The 20,921-nt window shown below is 49.2% G+C and overlaps 1 protein-coding gene across 1 annotated transcript; it reads left to right on the top strand.

Annotated features, from left to right (window-relative positions):
- Positions 1-875: 875 nt before the first annotated feature.
- LOC124099173 (leucine-rich repeats and immunoglobulin-like domains protein 1) lies at positions 876-20,870 on the top strand (the record flags this gene model as incomplete). Its single annotated transcript, XM_046454203.2, is given in 5 exon segments — positions 876-1,042; positions 8,595-8,758; positions 16,863-17,183; positions 18,627-18,911; positions 19,567-20,870. Coding segments are annotated over 5 exon segments (1,488 nt in total), but the record flags the coding sequence as incomplete, so codon positions are not given.
- Positions 20,871-20,921: the final 51 nt, after the last annotated feature.

Below are 20,921 nucleotides of genomic sequence, written 5' to 3'. Positions count from 1 at the left end.
GCCTCCTGAGCTGCCTCGATGACAGCCCTGCTCCCCTTTCTGGCTGTGGACTGCTGTCTGCTGTGCCCTTTAGAGGGGCCGGGGGTCACTGATGCGTGCCTTGACCAGTTCTAGAAGCTTGCCGTGTTCTCAGGTCACCTCAGAGCCAGGCTGAGGGTTGCTTTCCTGCCCCTCCCCTAAGCCAAATTCCTTAATTGCAGGTGAGGATATAATTTTGGTCTCCTGCCAGGTCCTGTGACTGACAGACACCATGACTTATTTCTCCAGCAGGGAAAGAAGGCTGCCTGCTGCCCCCCTTAAAAACCCATTAATCTTCATTGATACTATTTTTCTTCTTCCTGACCCAGCCCAAACTTCCCATTTTTCAACCAGAGGTGACCCATATGCCAAGTGACCAGCGCCAGGATTGTGTCAGAAATGCAAGGGTGTCTGGGAGGAGGTTTGGAGTCTCACATGCAAGCTAAATGGATGATTTGGGGCGTGTCCTGTCCTGCTCACAGGGAGGGTAGGTCACACTCAGGCCAGAGCCTCCAGCCTGAGGCTGAGGCCCTGCAGTGGTTGTCCCAGGCAGGGATGCATGGCGCCCTCTGCTGTCCAGTGCGTGGAGTGGCAGCATCTGATCCACAAGGGACCTATCCAGGGTGTCGGGCCTCTGCCAAGAAAGGTCTGAATCAGGACCAGCCTGGACACCAGCAGGGAGGTTTTGTATTGTGTGACCTTGTGCCATCCCCACAGTTTAACCACACCAGGACCTGCATGGCCATTCCCGTTGTTAGACCAGGTGGATGACCTAGCTGCACGTCCACTGTGGGATACTTCCTGCCCACGGAGATCCCACGGGCTGTTGTAAGCAACTCCATGAAGCCTGATAATGACCTCAGCCCCTCCACCTCCCCAGGATCCTGTCCTTCAACAACCTCACGGGGCTGGATGAGAAGAGCCTGGCCAAGCTGGGCAGTTTGAGCATCCTGCACCTCAGCCACAACTCCATCAGCCACATCGCTGAAGGCGCCTTCAAGGGACTCAAGAACCTGCGCATCTTGTACGGCATTCACTGTGGGGGTGACCGAGCGACGGGGTCCTGGGCAGGAGAGCAGAAGAGGGCAGAGCTGGCCCCCCGAAGGCCTCTCTGGGAGTTCTCTGAACTCCACTCCCAATGGCTTTGGGTGGGAATTGGACCCCAAGCTGATGTGTTATGTGTGCATAGCTGATGTTGAATGTCTTGTTCCCCTGGGATGGTGCCTGAGGGAATGACAACCCTAAAGTGTGGTGTCACCAAGCAGAAGCTGCACATTGTGCCTGTCAGGACACTGGGTCCTGCTGTTGAAGTGAGTATCCCCAGGTCGGTAGCCACTGCCACACTGTCCCTGCAATCATTTTTTTTTTTCTTTGTGTACCAGTGATGGAACTCAGGGGCACTCGACCACTGAGCCATGTCCCCAGCCCTATTTTGTATTTTATTTAGAGACAGGTCACCTAGGGGAAAGGAACGCTCCAGCAGCACCAGGAAGAGCCAGATTGAAGAACTATCAATGGCTGGGCTTGAGGGACTATCTGAGCTCAAAACCTGGAACAAGGAAGGGCAACGTCCACCCGGTGGTCACAGAGGGCTCTGCTGCTCTTTGTGGGAAAATACCTTCATTTAGGCCTGGCCAGTGGTGAGCTAGGAAGGATCTCAGGAGTAGCTCACCTCCCCATTCAGAGGCAGATCCAGCAAGACCAGCCTCTCAAGCTCTCCAAAGGCAGGCCCAGGCCACCTCGCAGGGACTCCGCATGGCTCCTCTGTGCTGGCATGCTCCACACTGTCCAGGGGAGCCCCGCAGACTGGGGCCAGCCCATCCAGATGGGGCAATGCAGTGTGGTGGCCACATCTTCCAGCACAGCCATGCCACAGAGCTCCTAGTGACACTGGGAGAAAACCAAGCAGAGGGGGATCCAAGGAGCATGGTTCCCTCCTTAAGTGGTCACTCAACACCAAGCACAGTGGTCAACCTGGAGCTGTGCACCAAGATCCGCTTTTCTCTTTCCCGTCTAATGCACAAACCTTAGCACACCATGACAGCAGACAAGACAAAACAGTATCGTGAACCCCAAGTGGCTACCACACACCCACATGTGTTTTCATTACCTTCTCTGTTTTTCCTCACTGAGAGACTACCCAGCCTGTCTCTTGTGATGCTATTGCCTGCCTCACCCCCAACCCCCTTCAGGGGCCCTTGGAGACAGAGGGCCAGGTGGGACAAGTGTGTGTCCAATGGATTTTATTTGTTCGTATTAGTTATGTAGGACAGTAGAGTGTACTTTGACATATCATACATATGTCAGATCATCATGGAGTCTAACTTCCCATTCTTGTGGTTGGACATGATGTGGAGTTTCCCTGGTCATGTGTTCATATATGAACACAGGAAAGTTCTGTCCCATTCATTCCACTGTCTTTCCCATTCCCATGCTCTCCCTTCCCCTCATTTCCCTTTTTCTAATGCAATGGATTTCTATTATTCCCCCAACCACCCTTGTTTTGGGCTAGCATTCACAAATCAGAGTGAATATTTGACCTTTGTTTTTTGGGATGAACTCATTTCATTTAACACACTAGTCTCTGGTTCCATCTTTTTACCTGCAAATGCCATAATTTCATTCTTTAAGGCTGAGTAATATCCCATTGTGTATGTACACTGTATTTTCTTTATCCATTCATCTGTTGAAGGACACTTAGGTTGGTTCCATAGCTTAGCTATTGTGAATGGGGCTGCTGTAAACATTGATGTGACCGTGTCACTGTAGTATGCTGATTTTAAGTCCTTTGGATATAGACCAAGGAGTGGGATACCTGGACCAAATGATGGTTCCATTCCAAGTTTTCTGAGGAATCTCCAGACTGCTTTCCAGAGTGGTTGCACCAATTTGCAGCCCCACCAGGAATGCATGAGTGTGCCTTTTCCCCACATCCTCACCAACACTTATTGTTAGTTGTATTCTTAATGATCGCTGTTCTGACCACAGTGAGATGGAGTCTGCAGGGGGCCTTTGTAGGCCCTAGAGTGCATGCACCTTCAGCCTGTAGTTGCTTCTGAATTCTAATAGAGGGAAAAGTGTTTCCTCTCAGAAGGGGCAGTACTGTGTGTGTCCGCCCTGGGATCTCAGTGCAGGTCAGCTTCCCCTGCCTTTCACTAGACAGGCTGACTGTGCATTCTTTCTCCCCCCTTTTCCCCCACCCTGTCTCTTTCTGAATGTTTGGAATCTGTAGGACTGTTTGGGAACAAGATCAAGTCCGTGGCTAAGAGAGCGTTCTCGGGGCTGGAAGGCCTGGAGCACCTGTGCGTATCTTGTCAGACCTTGCCTGACCCCCAGGCCTGCCAAGGGCGGCCACGGCAAAGTCAGCTAGGATTGAATGGCATCTTTGTAAACTGAGAAACAGGCTGTTTAGAAGCGGCAGCTGCTTCAATGCTGGCCCTTATCTTGCCTGTGCCAGGGCAATCACAGAACACATGGCCAGTTGGTGTGATCCCCATGAATGCAGCTGGTGTGCGGACAATACCTTCCTCCGCTGCCCTGTGTCGCTGCTGCCCCTGCTCCTCCCTGGGCCCTGGTCTCCTCGCCACCCCCACTAGGCCAGCCAGCAGAGTGACACATACCCCACCCCACTGGGAGCTTCTCTGGCTGGCCCTGGGAGTAAGGGGACCAGCCAGCCCTGAGACCTTCACATCCTTCTGGGGTAGCTCCCTCGAGTGGGTGGGCTTGAGTCTGTTTCCTCTTTGCACCAAGTTCAACCCCGGTTCTGCTGGGAGAGCCTGTGGCAGTTGACTTGCTGAGCAGGCCTGCACCTGCCTCTGTGCTGCCCCTCAGACAGGTTGGGTCCCCGTGTCACCGCACATGCTGTGTCAACACATGTGAGAGCCACCTCCTGTGGAGTTATCACCTCTGGGTCACCTGAAACCAAGGCTGTCACGGAAAACCTCAGAGTCTCCTGGCTCAGACACAGGGCTGGCTGGAAGGGCACCTGGGGTTTCTTGGCACAAGTCCTTGTGTTGTGTTTCAGGGACCTGGGAGAGAATGCCATCAAGTCTGTGCAGCTGGACACCTTTATCACGATGAGGAATCTTAAGGAACTGTAAGTACTGAGGCTTCCTGGGGCCCTTGTGAATATGAGGAAGAACTTCCAGAGTAACAAACCCTTGTAATTGCTATATGCTCACATTTTTAATAGCTATGATCGTTTATGGGTAGATGCAAGTTAAACTGTTTTAAAAAAAAAAAATACTATGGGGAAGCTGGCTTGGTGGTGCATGCCTATCATCCCAGCAACTCAGGAGGTTGAGGCGGGAGGATTGCAAGTTCAAAGCCAGCCTCAGCAACTTATTGAGGCTCTAAGCAACTCAGTGAGACCCTGTCTCTAAATAAAAAAAATTAAAAGGGCTGGGGATGTGGCTCAGTGCTTAAGTGCTCTGGGTTCACTTTCAATCCCCAGTTACCCCCAGTCCCCCAAAAAGAAGTGGTGCTTACTTGGGATCAATAGGTAGAAAATACCTTTTTTTTTTCCTTTGGCGGGGCGGGACTGAGGATGGAACTCAGGGGTGCACCACCACTGAGCCACATCACCAGCCCTTTTTGAGACAGGGTATTACTAAGGAAGAACTGAACCTTTTCAGAAGCTAGGGCAACCCCCGCCCCAAGCAGACAAATCAAGTTCTGGCCTCAAACTTGAGATCCTCCTGACTCAGCCTCCAGAGTTGCTGGTATCCCAGGTGTGCACCACACACCCAGCGACAATCTTTTTCCTTAAAGGGTGATGTCATGAATATTTTGGACTCTGGGCCACAGGGTCTGTGTAGAAACTCCTTGGCAAGGTTGTTAAAGCATAAAGCAGCCATAAATAGTACATAAGGGAACAGGTGTGGCTGTGTGCCATTGAATTTGTACTGCACAGCAGCAGCAGCCTGCAGGCTGTGGTGTGCTAACAGCTGTTTTGTATAATGTCAAGTATATTCTTTTCTAAAAAGAGGGTGATCACCCCTTTAGTTACCCCAGGGACACGTTCTCCTCACTTGGGTTTGCTTAAAGGGAAAAGCCCACATGGAGAAGGGCTTCTTGAAGGAGCCGGGTGGGTTCGAGCAGCAGGGGCACTGATGGATGCTCAGAGGTGGGGTGCCACGTGACTGACTGGGGCTAGAGGAGCTCCCCACTATCATGGCCCAGGCAGAGCGATGGCCTCGCCTCCTTTCCCATTGCCACACGCCACTGATTCTGTGGCCAGTAAGTTCCATCTGTAATGTCAGTCCCCTGCAGGTCTCACTGAGTGAGTGTTCTGAGATGTACCTACGAGATGCCAGATGCCAGAGGGTGGTCATCTTTGTGCCCTGACCTAATCCCATTCCTGAGGCCACTCCAGGTGGACCCTTGATTGGGGCAGGGAGGGTAGGAATGGGGAAAAGGCCCAATCCCCGTGGCTAAGAGCCCAAGAGGGCAGGCAACATTCCTCTGAGAAGAGGGGGTGCTCGAGCACTTGTCCCATGAAGAGCTTGTGCTGAGGAACTTAAGGGTGCTCTTGCCAATGAGGGTCAAGAACCTCCAAATGGGACCTCACAGCAGGCTCATTGGGGCCATGTGGCTTTGTGGAGAGCCACACAGGGAGGGAGCCTTCTGGGCTTCTTCCCTACTTCCAACCATGGCTACTCTTCTGTTGTCCATCTGGGTGAGACAGATTCTGAAGAACAGATTTCCCAAGTTCCTCTTCTTGACAAATTATTCTGCACTGGATGTAGGTCTGGATACTGAAAAAGCAAGTAGAGGGGAATGTTGGTTATAAAAAATCCCTGGGCTCAGGAGGCTGAGGCAGGAGGATCACGAGTTCAAAGCCAGCCTCAGCAGCTTAGTGAGGCCATAAGCAACTCAGCGAGATCCTGTCTCTAAATAAAAAATAAAAAGGGCTAGGGATGAGGCTCAGTGGTTAAGCACCCCTGAGTTTAATCCCCAGTACCAGAAAAAAAAATCCAGATCTCCTGGGATGAGCATGATCTGTGCAGTTAGTAACAACTTTTCTCTCCATGAAACTTCCAAATGAGTCAGGAGTCCAAAAGATCTGATTAAATGGGAAAAGGGTATCTGGGGAGAAAGAAGGGAGAAAGGAGAAAGATTCTTCTTTTAGGTTCTTCGGAGACTGTTGACTAGTGGAGAAGAACTGAACCCTTTAGAAGCTTGGGCAACCCATCCCCACCCCCACCTCACAAAGAAAAAAAAAAAAAAACCCACACTGTCTGGCTCTGGCACTGAGCCTTGGTCCCCACCTGGGTTCCCATCAGTCGCTGCATGGACCCAGCTGGGGCTGGCCTGGGCCCAGTCCTCTGGAGGGCCCAGAGGGTTAATTCCCATGTTTTCTTCCCAATGGCACAAGGCAGGTTGTGCTGTGCACTTTGTGGCCCTCTGGGTAAATTTCCACAAGGGATAATTAGAAACACACTTCGAGTTGGAGTCATGAAAATGCACACTCTTAGCCAGCGAAGTATTGGGGTGGCTGGAAAAGGGAGCAGGAGGGGGGGGGCGTGTCTGTTGGCAGCTGCAGAGGCTGAGCTTTGCCTGAGTGCTGAAGACGGGCAGGAGTCAGCGGAGGCTGGGCTCACAGTCCCCTCTTTCTAGTCAGCCTGGCCTTTGTCTTATGGGGTGGTGTGACCAGGCTGTCCTGGGCCCTGGCCCAGGCTCTGCCTGCAGGCTTTCCATCGCAGTGCCTTTGGGAACTGCAGGAGTGCCCCTGGAGGTTGAGCCTGAGGAGATTCTGATAGTGGGAGTTCCTGCTTGCTCTTCACCAGGAAGGTGAGGTCCTGGTGCAGTGAGGCAGTCACAGGAGCTGTGCCTGGGATACTCTCCTCCCTGCACAGGAGTGAGGTGGGCCATTTCTGTTCATCGGCTGCCCTCCCACCCCTAGAGTTACTCCTTAGCAGGACGCAGAAAGTCAGCTGCCTGATAAATACAATTCAAAGCCTCAGGCCTACTCTATGGTCTGCCCTGGGCCTGGCCTCCCTATTATAATGGCTTTAAGATAAATCATTTCAGTTTTCAGAGAAGTACCTTCTGACCTTACCTCTGGGAATGATGAGGAAACGGGTTGTTCCCTCTTCCTTGCTGATTGCTAGTTTGACACTTTCTTTGCTCATTGGAAGTCCTTGGGGGCTGAGACAGGAGGATTGTGAGTTCAAAGCCAGCCTCATCAACTTAGTGAGGCCCTAAGCAACTCAGTGAGACCCTGTCTCTAAATAAAATACAAACTAGGGCTTGGGGATGTTGCTCAGTGGTCCAGAGTCCCTGAGTTCAAACCCCAGTAACTAACAAACAAACAAAACCACATTCAGAGTGAAAGAGAACAGAAAGCCGGTCCCCATGGTTGCTTTGTTGGTCTGAGGGATGCAGCAGCTGGAAAAACAGTCTGGCCTAATGACCAGAACCACATGTGTGGATTTCCTAGGCTTACTGTGCCCCTTTCTGTCACTGAGTGTCAGGGACATGACAGGGAAGCCACGTGTCTTTGTGTCTGCCCTTCTCATAGGTTGGCCACTGCTCTTCAGCTCAAGCCTGGGCTCTCCAAGGACCAGGGCAGCTAGAGTCTCCAGGTGACTTATCTTGGTGTGTGACTCCTCAGGAAGGAATGTCCACTCCGATGGCCATTCTGATTTCTGTTTGAAAAGCTTATCCTCAGTTGCTGAGAAATGAAAAAGAAAATATTCTCTGTTTTGGTTGGAGGCTCACAAAACCCAAGTTGAACGTTCTCCTGCTCCCTGGGCAGGGGCAGTTAACTAATGAGCACTATTTAGGGAGCAGGACTGCATTCTCCCGACCTCCTGAGCGATGCTCCTGTAGAGAGAGGGGCAGGCAGGTGGAACGTGTGGCTGGGAGGCTGACATTCAGAAGTAAGAAAACATGCAGCTTTGCCAAGTGTTGTGGTGCTCGCCTGCAATCCCAGCAGCTCAGGAGGCTGAGGCAGGAGGATCACGAGTTCAAAGCCAGCCTCAGCAACTTAGCGAGGCCCTGAGCAACTCAGCGAGACCCTGTCTTTAAATAAAAAAATAAAAAGGGCTGGGGATGTGCTCGGTGGTTAAGTGCCTCTGGGTTCAATCCTTGAACCCAGCTTGGCCAGTCAAAAAGTAGCAGCCATAAAAGAAAAAAGAAGACATATTAGAACTTGTTGCAGAGTTGAGATCAAAGTCCCAGGGTTGGGGACTGTGTTTGGAATTTATCAGGAAAGTGCTCTTGCCACTGTAAGGTGTATCCAAGGTCAGGAAAAGGTGAGAAGGTGTCCCCAAGGTAACAGAAGCAGAGTCTGAGAACAAGGGCCAAGTGCAGCCTCTGGACCAGGGGTCTCAGCTCCCCCCTGGAGCTCGGTAGGAGGGCAGAGTTGGGCTCCACCCTGACAGACTCCGTCAGAAGCTGCATTTGGTGCGAATCTCCAGGTAGCTTCTAGGTGCTGTTCCTCCAACAGAGAGGAACAAACTGTGGGGAAGGCATCTTCCAGTCAGCTCTGTGGGTGGCGATGAATGTCCTCAGCTGTTAAAGCTGCACTGTTCCGACTCAGTCCCAGCTCAGTGTCTTTTTCTTTCTTTCAGCCACATCAGCAGTGACAGCTTCCTGTGTGACTGCCAGCTCAAGTGGCTGCCTCCATGGCTTGAAAGCACAACACTGCAGGCCTTTGTAACAGCCACTTGTGCCCAACCAGAGTCACTGAAGGGCCAGAGCATTTTCTCAGTACCACCAGAGAGATTTGTGTGTGGTAAGACCTCGTTGGAGATTTTTTTTTTCCATGAAGGGCAAAGAGGCCAGGTGGGCCTCCTGCTTGTGGGAGTCATTGCTGTGATCCCAGGAAACCCCAGCCCACGGCTGCAGATCGGCCCCTGGATGCAGTTTACTTCCCGCTGAAACCACACATGGCATTTACCACGAGGTACATCCTGTGACGCTTGTAGTATGTGTGTTTAATCAGAGGGCAGCGTGCAGGGGCTCGGTGATACTCAGAATAATCAGTCACAGGAAGATGTTTCCAGTGTTTCAGGAGAGATCTGGTGCCCTGGTGTTGCTGGGAATTGATGCACCATATGATGTTTCACTGCAGGAAGGATGGGTTTGGGGAGAACATTCGCTCTAGTAAAAACAGTCCCTCCAGGTTCACCTGCACTCTGGCGGTTTCTCCAAACTCCTGAAATCTGCAGGGGTAGCTAGAGATGCCTCCTTCCTACTGGTTGTTAAAATGTCATCTTTTTTTTTTTTTACTAGAAGTGCTCAGGATCCAAGTTTGGTTGCAGAGAGTACAGAAAATGCTGAACAGCTGCAAACACACACACACACACACACACACACACACAGGCTAGCCCAGACAGGAATGACACAGCCTCTCGGCCACGAACACAGAGGCAAAGATTGAGATGGATTTTGAGTTGTTCCTGGCGTTTGCTTGGAGCAGGAGAGAGGACAGAATAACACACCCGTCAGGCCCTGCTGGGCAGTTGCACATCTCTCCTGCTGCCAGATCCTGGCTGGGACAGTCCTAACCGGAAGCCCACCTAGCAGTACAGGGGTTCTGCTAATCCACATCTGTGACATACTTTTGGCTCTGACAGTAGCCATTTCCCTGCTGGGAGTGAAAGAGGAATGTCCTCTGTCCACGAGTTCACACTTCACCCCCCTGGGACAAACCTCTGCTTAGTGTGGCCTGCTGGCCACCCTCCTGCCTGGTTCAGACCAGGGAGAAGTAAGTATGGAGAACACGGTAGCAGACCTCCAGACTCTGCTGGTCCTTCTTAGGGGTCTTCTGCAGTGGGATCCCAGGCTGTGCCCAGTTCCGGCTCCCTAGGCACGGAATGGCTGTGCGGTCCGTGGTTCCTTGCCCATTGCTCAGGCAGCCCTGGACCATTAATCTCTTTCCACAGCTCCCTGGAGTGAGGCTGTCTGCCACTTCCTCCCGCTCCTGCCACAAGGCAGCCTTTCCCTTGGACCATCCAGGGAGGACTTCCAGGGATGACTTCTGCGGCACCCTCTAACCTCAGGCACTGGCAGACTCTGGATTAGAGTGGTTGTTGATTTCACCTCTCAGGCCCACCCCCTTGATTCAGTTCAGGCTTCCCCCCACCCCCGCTCCATCAAAACCCCAACCATCTGGTGTTAATGGGAATCACGAAAACACTTGGGAGGAGATCAAAGTTCCAGCTCTGTGCGCTCTCCCATGCCTTTAAAAAAAAAAAAAAAAAATGAAAGCACGACCAGCTCACACCCTCTAAGATGGCAGGTAGAGCCAGGTAGGAGCCAGTGCTGGCAAATGAGGGGACACACCTGAAACCCCCTCGTCCCCCCACTGCTGGGGGACAGTACAAGATGGGCAGTTCCTTTGGAAGGCAGCCTTAGAAGTTCCTCATTTAAACAGTTACGATCAGTTCCTCTCCTGGGACAAATGCACATCTCACGGAAACCTCTCCACATGTGTGTTCACAGCAGCGTTATTTATAATAGCTGAAAAATGTGCACCCAAGTGCCCACCAGTTGATGAATGAATAGAGGAAGGTGGCATAGCTAAACATTGGAGGATTATCAGGCCATAAAATGCCACCTGTCCTGTCCCTCCCACAGCCTGGATGAACTTTGAAAATGATAAACTAATGGAAAGTGGTCAGTGACAAAGGAACGCAGATTCTATGACCCAGTCACAGGGAAGTCCCAGGACAGGGAGATCTGTAGTAGGAAGTGCCCTAGGAGGTGCTCCAGCATGGGGAGAGATGGAGGGAGAAGGGGAGTAGCTACAAAGTGCTTCTCCATGAGGTGACAAAGATATCTTAAAATTGACTGTGGTCATGACGACACCTACGCATGAATGCACCACAGGCCATTCAGTTGTGAGCTTGAAATGGGCGAGCTGAAGTGTATGTGAATTATTGCTCAGTAAAGCTGTGTGTGTGTGTGTATGTGTGTGTGTATTATAAATATAATTTTTACATGTCATAAAAATGTGTCTCTTTAAAACGTGAACTTTGGATTTAGAGTCTTCAAAATTTGTGTCATCGCTGATTTATAACATTTTCATCACTTCTGAAAGAAACCACAACCCCACGCCTTAGCAGGCATTCCCTCTTCTCCTGGCCCCCATCCATGGCGGTCACTAGTCCACGGGTGTGTGTGACTTGCCTGCTCTGGACAGTTAACATGAGTGCCAGTGGACGGCGTGTGGCCTAAGGAACTCTCCTTTTCTCACTTTGCCGGGTCTTCTCCCCCAGTGGGGGGATTGGATCTGGGGCCTGAGCTGCCCCCTCCCCTGAGCATAGTTTTGTTTTATTTTTAATATTTTTTCAGGTATAATTGGGCACAACACCTTTATTTTATTTGTTTATTTTTAATGTGGTGCTGAGGATCAAACCCAGCGCCTCACACTGCTAGGTGAGTGCTCTACCCTGAGCCCCAGCCCTAGCCCCAGCCCCTGAGCATAGTTTTAAAGCATCAGTTCCTTTTCTGTGACTGAGTGACATCCTGCTGTATGGATATACGTTTTGTTTCATCCATGCATCAGATGGCCGATATTTGATGGTGCTTACATTGGGGATTTTATGATTAATGTTGGTGTGAACATTCATGCACTAGTTATGTGAATTCTCTTGGGATTGCACCTGGGAATGGAATCTTTGGGTCCTGTGGTAGCTCTAGGTGTGACCGAAGAACTGTCAAACTGTTTTTTCAAAGTGGCTTCAGGATTTTACACACCTGCTGGCAATGTATGGGATTCTGGTTTCTCCTCATGCTCACGGACACTTGCTATCTTTTTTATTTTAGATTTTGCTAGTGGGAACAAAGTAGAATCTCATGGTAGTCTTAACATTTCCAAAATGACTCATGATGTTGAACAATTTTCTAGATGCTTATTGGATCGTGCATAGCTTCTTTGGAAAAATAGCTACTCAAGTCATTTATTCATTTCTCTATTTTGTTATGAGTTATCAATTCTGAATATTAGCACATTCAGAATTCTATATTTGTTATGAGTTGTCAATTCTGAATATTAGAATATTCAGAATATTAGACCTCATCGGGTCTATGATTTGTAAATACCATTTCCTAGTCTGTGAATTGTGGTGGTGGTTTTTCAGTTTCTAGACAGTTGTGCAAAATTTTTTTTAGAAATAGTTTTAGGGCCAGGTGCAGTGGTGCATGCCTATAATTCCAGCAGCTTGGGAGGCTTAGTCAGGAGGATTGTGAGTTCAAAGCCACCCTCAGCTATTGCAAGGCACTAAACAAACAAACAAGAAAAGAATTCCATTTACAATAATTTTTTGGGGGGGCAGGTACCAGGGATTGAACCCAGGGGTGCTTAACCACTGAGCCACATCCCCAGCCCTATTTTGTATTTTATTTAGAGACAGGGTCTCACTGACTTGCTTAGTGCCTTGCCATTGCTGAGGCTGGCTTTAATCCTGCCTCAGCCTCCCAAGCTGCTGGGAATACAGGTGCACACCACTGAGCCCAGCTAATTGTGATATTAACTGTGGATTTTTCAAAGATGACCTTTATGAGGTTGAATAAGTTCCTTTCTTATCCCTAATTTTTTGAATATTTTTTATTATGAAAAGCTATTGGATTCTGTCTTGTGTATATTCTATGTGTGTGTGTTTCTGAGATGATTGTTTTATTTTATTGATAATGGTCTAGTACATTGATTTTTGAATGGTAAACCTTGCTTTCCTGGGATCAACCTAACTTGATTATAGTATGTGATTCTTTTTAGGTGCTGTACATTTCAGTTTGCTGGGATTTTTGCTGAAGTTTTTGCATATATACTTATAAAAGTCATTGTTCTCTAGGTTGTTGTTGGTGTGTGTGTGTGATGTTTTTCTTAGGTGTTTGTTGTTAAGAGTAATAGTTGTATAAAATTAGTTGGAAGATATTCTCTTTACATCTACTTGTACAAAAAAAGAAAGAGGAAAAAAATGCTTTGGAAGTTTTGGATTGGTTCTCTCTCTAAATGTTTGGTAGAATTCACTTGAGTCTGAGCTTTTCTTTATAGGAATTTTTTAATTCTACATTTAAAAATTCTTAAATTCTAAAGTGTCTCCTTAGTGTTGAGCCAGAATTTGTTTCTCCTTGAGTCAGTTTTAGGAGATTGTCATTTCAGCCAGGTGGTCTGGTTAGCTGGGTACAGTTGTTAGAATGTTCCCTGTTTTCCTTTGGCTGGAAGAAGGTCAGTAGTGGGGTGCCCTTTTTTTGTACCTTCTGTTTTTCCTTCCTGCCTACTAGTTGAGCTAAAGGTTTTTTCAATTTTGTTGATATTTTCAAATAACCAATTTTTGCTTTGCAGTGATTTTCTCATTTTCCTGTCCCCGTTCTTTCATTTCTGTTCAAATCATGATTAATTTCTTTTTCCTGCTTGTGGTGGGTGTAGTTTATTCTTCTTTTTCTGGGTTAAAAAACTGGATTATTAGTCCTAAAGTTCTTTAATACAGGCATTTCCAACAATAAGTCCACGAGCACCATTTTAGGCGTAGCTTCCGAGACTTGAAAACTAAACACATCGTTTTCATTCAACTCAGAGCATCTTCCAGCGTCCCTGTGACTTCTTCTCTGCTATGCGGAAGTGCACTGCTTAATTTCCACAAGTTGCTTTCCAAATACTCTCTTCACTGTGGATTTAAAAGTCATTCCATTGTCATCAAAAAAGATACTTTGTGTGATTTCCATCTTTTTAAACTTATTGGACCTATGTTTTGACCTAAAATATTGACTTATCTTAGAGATTGTTCTGTGTACATTTTAAAAGAATATTCTGATGTGGTTCAGTGGAGAGTTCCATGGGTGTATATTAGAACTAGTTGGTTTATACTGTTGTTCAAGTCTTCTTTCTCCTTGTCCATCTGCCTAGTTTTTCTGCCTAGCTTTTCATTGGAAATAAGAGTATTATTGTTACATTGTCTGTCCTTCTCTTCAGTTCTGACAGGTTGTGCTCTACATTTTGTAAAGCTCTGTTAGGTGCATATATTTATAATTTTTATGTCTTCCTGATGGATTGACCCATTTGCATGATAAAATATTTTGTCTCATATTTGGTGATTGTTTAATTGTCTTGGGATCTAAACTGCCTCTTGTAGGTAGTGTATACTGGGTCATTGTTTTTTTATCCATTATGGTTCTCCTTGCCTTTTGATCAGAGTATTTAATTCATTTAGTGTTTTGTTTTGCTGGGGGGGGGGTACTAGGGATTGAACTCAGGGGCACTTAACCACTGAGCCACATCCCCAGCCTTAATTTGTATTTTATTTAGAGACAGGGTCTCACTGAGTTGCTTAGGGCTTCACTTTTGCTGAGGCTGGCTTTGAACTAATGATCCTCCTGCCTCAGCCTCCTGAGCCGCTGGGATTACAGCGGTGCACCACCACAAATATTTCCTGTAGAACGTGTCTGGTAGCAGTAAATTCTCTCAGTTTGGATATTTTTTTAAAAATCTGGGAATGTTTTAATTTCATCTTTATTTTTGAAAGATAATTTTGCTGTACCTGAGATTTCCAGACTTTTTAAATACTTTGAATATTTCTCCCTCTTGACCTTCCTGGTTTTGAATAAGAAATAAGCTACAAATATTTTTTGAGCATCCCCTGTACGTGATAAGTTGTTTTTCTTGTGCTGTTTTGAAGATGCTTTGTCTTTGGCATTTGACACTTGACTATGATGAACCTAGGCCTTTTGAATGAATTTTCCTTAGAGTTAATTAAATTTTTCAGATATGTGGGTGCATATTTTCCATCCCATTTATAAGTTTGGATGCATCAGGGCCTCAAACATACTCTCCCTCCTCCTTGTGTCCTGTGTTTGGACTCGCATGATCTGTATGTTGTCATGCTGGATGCTCTTGCACAGATCTCTGAAGTTCTGTGTATTTTCTTCATTCTCTTTGATTCTCAGACTAGATATCTCTGTTGACCTGTCTCAAGTTCACTGACTCATCTGCAAGCTCAGTTCTGCTACTGAGCCCTCTAGGGTGGAATTTTTTTTTAATATTTTTAGTTGTAGATGCACACAATACGTTTATTTTACTTAGGTTTTTTTTTTTTAATGTAGTCCTGGATTTGAATCCAGGGCCTCACCCATCCTAGGCAAGTGCTCTATCAGGGAGATACAGCCCTAGCCCTAGGGTAGATTTTGTTTTGTTTTGGTTTGGTTCTGGGGATTGAACCCAGGGCCTTGTGCATGCAAGGCAAGCACTCTTCCAATGGAGCTATATCCGCCCTAGGGTATAATTTCAGTTACTATACTTGTAAATGCCATGGTTTGTATGTGGTTCATTTTCATAGTTTCTGTTCATTAATCATTTCTCTTGGGTAAGAAAGTGTTCTCATGCTTTAATTCTCTTAGACAAAATTTTAGTTTTTCAAGTATTTTTATAATAGCTGATGTTGTTTAATAAGTCCAAGATCTCAATTTCCTCAGGGACAGTTTGTATTGATTTTTTTTTCCTGTTTCACAATTGGTTGTTGAAAATTGGACATTTAAGATAAAATAATATGCTGGGTGTGGTAGCACAGGCTCCATCCTAGCTGCTCAGGAGGCCGATGCAGGAGGATCTCGAGTTCAAAGCCAGCCTCAGCAACTTAGCGGAGGTCCTCAGCAACTCAGTGACACCTTGTCTCTAAATAAGTTACAAAATAGGGCTGGGGATGGGGCTCCGTGGTCAAGTGACTGTGGGTTCCATCCCCAGTACCAAAAAAATAAAATAAAGTAAAATGACATGGCAAGTCCAGAGTCAGATCGTCCTGTCCTCCTCCAGGGCTTGCTGACCCGTCACCGTTCCTTTAGGGCCTCTCCTAGATGAGTGTTATGGAGCCTGGTCTGTACAACCCCTTGAGTTCCTGCTTGGCTTGCTAGTGTGTAGCCAATAGTTGGACACAGAAGTCCTTAAGTCACCCCCATCAGCAAATCCTGTGTCCTTCACCGAGGCCGTGTATGTATGTGCTGGCATGTGCTCTCACTTCCTGCTTGTGCGTGTCTGCCATCTCAGCCCAGGCAAGAAACGAGGGCTCCCCCAAGGTCTTTCCAGGGTGTGTGTCCACCCTACACGTGGGTGTGCCCTTCCTGATTCCCAGGACTCTGGTGGACCTCACAGGGCCTGCTGCTGGCATCTCCTCTGCCTGACTTTCCTTCAGTTTCTTGACCACTGTCCTGTTCACACCGACAGGCACAGTCACCTTGGACAGTGGCATGGTTACACAGTGGCCACTATTTTCATCAGATGCCTGGGGACAGGGCTTCCTGTGGTGAGCCTTCTTCATGAGTGGGGATTTCCAGGTCTTGGCCTGACAGGTCACACAGTGACACTGCTTTGATGGGGTTTTGGGGGGAGCTCCGCCTGCCCCCTCAATGGGTGCTAGCTTCTGAGTCTCAAGGCTGTCACAGAGTGGAGTGGAGGCAGGTGGGACTTGGGTAACTCACAACACCAGAGAGCTCCTATCTCTTTCTAAGAGGCCTCCATTTTCTTGAGTCCCCACCCTGTGGATCATTGTGTTTCATTTTCCAGAAATCGAAACCATTGATTTTGACCATTTTTGCAGTACTTTCATCATTTTAAGGGAGTTCAGATTTTTGGGAGTCCCAACATTCTGGAAGCCACTGTGCCAGAGTCCTTCGTGTGGCCATGACAAGTGGCACCTCTTGTGTGGCCGTGTCAACAGGTGGAATGGGTGTGGGTCTCCAGGAAGCTTCCGGAGGGATGGGTGACCGAGCGCTGGTGGCCCATTTCTAGTCCAGGGTTGTGCTCACTGCCTCACCTGGGTGGGGCCTGGTGTCCCTGGCCCGGTTTTGTGTGAGTGTGACAGCAGCTGGTCCCTGTCTCCTCACAGTGGCCCTTCTCTCCCCAGATGGCTTCCCAAAGCCACAGATCATCACCCAGCCAGAGACAACAACAGCCGTGGTGGGCAAGGACATCCGGTTCACGTGCTCAGCAGCCAGCAGCAGCAGCTCCCCCATGTCTTTTGTCTGGACGAAGGACAATGAGGTTCTGGCCAACGTCAACATGGAGAACTTCTCCTAAGTGCACAAGCAGGACGGGGAAGTAATGGAGTATACCACCATCCTGCACCTCCACAGGGTCACCTTTGGCCATGAGGGCCGCTACCAGTGTATCATCACCAACCATTTTGGCTCCACCTACTCTAACAAGGCCCAGCTCATGGTGAATGGTAGGTGCCCCTGTTGGTCTCTCCCAGGCACCCCACCCCGATGGCTGCCCACCTCGGAGAGGACGGAGGCAGACCTGCGATCAGACCACACTGTCCCCTGGGCTTGCCCAAGGCAGGTTCTGCAGGTTAAAACACCCTCTCCCTGGGCTTTGGGTGACTGTTGGGAAGCGGGGTGAGCGGCAAAGCTGAGCCTTCAACTTCTCTGGAGCTACGCGGTCCAGTTTCTAGGTCCCACATCCCAGACCCTGGGGAAGCTGTGCCCTTGAGTGGGTGGCACAGCTGTGGAAGCACAGGCCAGCCTGGGCAGGGGCAGGTCCCCACCTCTCAAGACAGCAGAGAGCAGGGCAGATGTGGGGGAGGGTGAGACAAGGTCCTGTACTCAGAAACCAGCTTGTCAGAGCTGCTCTCTTAAGGGCTGCTATTTTTGGAGGGGGACAGGAGGAGTGTGAGTGGGCACCTCCCCGCACCCTGAGAACCCAGGGAGATTTTTCTGATCATTAAAGTGCCAGTGACAGAGTTGGCTCGCATGTCATCAGAAGTGCCGGCGGGCTGCACTCAGTCACCTCCGCAGACCACAGAACAAACTTGACCACACTCAGGTTGTCTTGGCGTATTCTAAGAGGCCTCACTGCCACCTCAAGACTCAGGCAACTAAGTGACTCTCTGCCAGGGCATTTGTTATTTACACCAGGTAAATGAGGTCCCGGGGTGCTTACCCACATCCCAGCCCTTTCCTATATTTTATTTAGACAGAGTCTCACTGAGTTGCTTAGGGCCTCGCTAAGTTGCTGAGGCTGGCTTTGAACACGATCCTCCTGCCTCAGGCTCCTGAGCCATTGGGATAACAGGCGAGTGCCATGGTGCCTGGCTGACCAGAGCAGCTTGGACAGGAAGCATGGTGATGCCTGCTGTGCAGCTGGACACTGACTCTGGCGTCCCACTGCTTGCTGAGCCTGAGCCAGTGAGCCCAGTGCTTCTGCCTATGTGTGCTCAGCAGCGTGGCCCTCAGGCTGCCCTGGGGGGGGCATGGACCTTCCCTCTGTGATTGCAGCTTGGTGAGCAGGTATTTCTGCTTCCCAGGCTCTGTTCTGGTGCCTTGTGAAGGCAGGCGAGCCTCAGGCCCCGACTCCCAGGGTCCCACCTTTGTGACCCATTACCTATGAGGTGCAGTAGGCAGAATGTCAGCCATAGCCTGAGACTTCATCCCCAGCTGGAGTGGACAGGTAGAGGAAGTGCCAGGCCGTGGTGGGGAGAGGCTGGCACTTTCTCTGGGAAGCTTACTGCTCCTGATTGAGGTGGCTGCAGCAGTCCTGGGCTGGTGGTGGCACAAGGCGTGGAGGTATGGAGCGGTGGCCCTCGCACACTGGGGGGTCTCTGCCCCAGAGGTGTTCCCTGCATTTGCAGCCAGCTGTCCCCTGACCTCCCCCTTTGTGTGTTTTCCAGTGCTGCCATCATTTACCAAAATGCCAAGAGACATCACCATCAGGACAGGCACCATGGCTCCCCTTGAGTGTGCGGCCACCGGCCACCCCAACCCCCAGATTGCCTGGCAGAAGGACGGAGGCACATACTTCCCTGTGGCTCGGGAGCACTGCATGCATGTCATGCCAGAAGACGATGACGTGTTTTTCATCACTAATGCGAAAATAGATGACATGGGCATTTACAGTTGCACCACCCAGAACTCGGCAGGCTCTGTGTCAGCGAATGCCACCCTGAATGTCTTAGGTTCGACCATTGGTGTACTCTGGGGGGTGTGTGTGTGCATTCATGTGTAGGGGTCTGAAATGATACTGAGGGGAAGGCCTGCGGAGTTGCTCTGTGGACCCTGGGGGTTACAGGAAGGTGTTGCTACTGTTTGAAATTTGGGGCTGCTTTTAGGATTTTTTCCTCTTTTTTTAAAAGAAATTGTTTTGGGTCCTGGGGATTGAACCCAGGGGCACTCAACCACTGAGCCCCATCCCCAGCCCTATTTTGTATTTAGAGACAGGGTCTCGCTGAGTTGCTTAGGGCCTTGCTAAATTGCTGAGGCTGGTTTTGAACTTGCAATCCTCCTGCCCCAGCCTCCTGAGCTGCTGGGATTACAGGCATGCCCCACCACCCTGACTCCTATATCTTTAAAAAGACTAAAGGCCAGTGCAGTGCCAGAGCCTTGAGCAACTGGTGACCAAAGAACATGCAGGAGGGATGTGGTCTTAGTCAAGAACAAGGACACAGGACAGTTTGGGAACAGGAACTTTTATTACCAGAGATCAGCCATCTTCTGAAAAGCTTGCCACTCTGACAGAAGCCCTCAGGTGGGATTGTGCCATGTTTAGAGAACCAAGCAGACCCACAGCACTGAGGCCCCAGAGTGAGCGTGCCGTCTCTTGATCTCTTGCAGAGACCCCGTCCTTGGTGTTACCCTTGGAAGACCTCGTGGTGTCTGTGGGGGAGACGGTGGCCCTCCAGTGCAAAGCGACCGGCAGCCCCTCCCCCCACATCACCTGGCTCAAGGGGAACCACCCCCTGAGCCTCACCTATAGGCACCACTTCACCCCCGGCAACCAGCTGCTGGTGGTCCAGAACGTGGTGGTGGAGGACGCGGGCCAGTACACCTGCGAGATGTCCAACATGCTGGACAGGGAGCACGCTCACAGCCAGCTGAGCATCTTGCCCACACCTGGCTGCAGGAAGGACGGGACCACCATGGGCATCTTCACCATCGCCGTGGTGTGCAGCATCGTTCTGAAGTCGCTGGTGTGGGTGTGCATCATCTACCAAACCAGAAAGAAGAGCAAGGAGTACAGCGTCACCAACACAGGTGGGCACGGTGGCCGTTCATTTCCAAGGCAGGAGAAGCCAGGTCCACACTCTCTGTCAAGAGTTCTCATGCTCTGGGAACTCCAGGACCTCTGGGAATGTGGTTCTGGAGAACTGAAGCCTTGGTCCTGAGGACACTGGGTTCATACTCAGGGCAGAGCCTGGGGCTCAGTAGTAGCGCATTTGCCTAGCATGAGTGAGGCACTGGGGGTCGATCCTCAGCACAGCATATAAATAGATAAACTAAAGGTCTATTGACAACTAAAAAAAAAAAAAAAAAAAAAAACTTCCTGCTGATGTCCTCCTCCTAAGCGGAGGTCGATTGTCCCTGAAATGTCACAGTGCTGTGATTTTGTTAGTTCTGTCTCACTTCCTGTCACTCTTCCCCGTCTTTTGTGGTCTCAAATGCCTTTTTTTATTGTTAGTTGTTCAAAACATTACATAGTTCTTGATATTTCACACTTTGATTCAAGTGGGTTATGAACTCCCATTTTTACCCAGTATACAGATTGCAGATTCACATCAGTTACACATCCATTGATTTACATATTGCCATACTAGTGTCTGTTGTATTCTGCTGCCTTTCCTATCCTCTACTATCCCCCCTCCCTTCCCCTCCCCTCTTCTCTCTCTACCCCCTCTACTGTCATTCATTTGTCCCCCTTGTATTATTTTTCCCCTTCCCCTCACTTCCTCTTGTATGTAATTTTGTATAACCCTGAGGGTCTCCTTCCATTTCCATGCAATTTCCCTTCTCTCTCCCTTTCCCTCCCACCTCTCATCCCTGTTTAATGTTAATCTTCTTCTCATGCTCTACGTCCCTACTCTGTTCTTAGTTACTCTCCTTATATCAAAGAAGACATTTGGCATTTGTTTTTTAGGGATTGGCTAGCTTCACTTAGCATAATCTGCTCTAATGCCATCCATTTCCCTGCA

The sequence above is a fragment of the Marmota monax genome, unplaced genomic scaffold, assembly GCF_021218885.2.
Source record: "Marmota monax isolate L192 unplaced genomic scaffold, Marmota_monax_Labrador192_F-V1.1 WCK01_AAM20220418_F8-fsc02210, whole genome shotgun sequence".
Taxonomy (NCBI): domain Eukaryota; kingdom Metazoa; phylum Chordata; class Mammalia; order Rodentia; family Sciuridae; genus Marmota; species Marmota monax.
The sequence above is the reverse complement of the archived record's forward strand: the minus strand, read 5'-3'. Positions and strand labels throughout refer to the sequence as shown.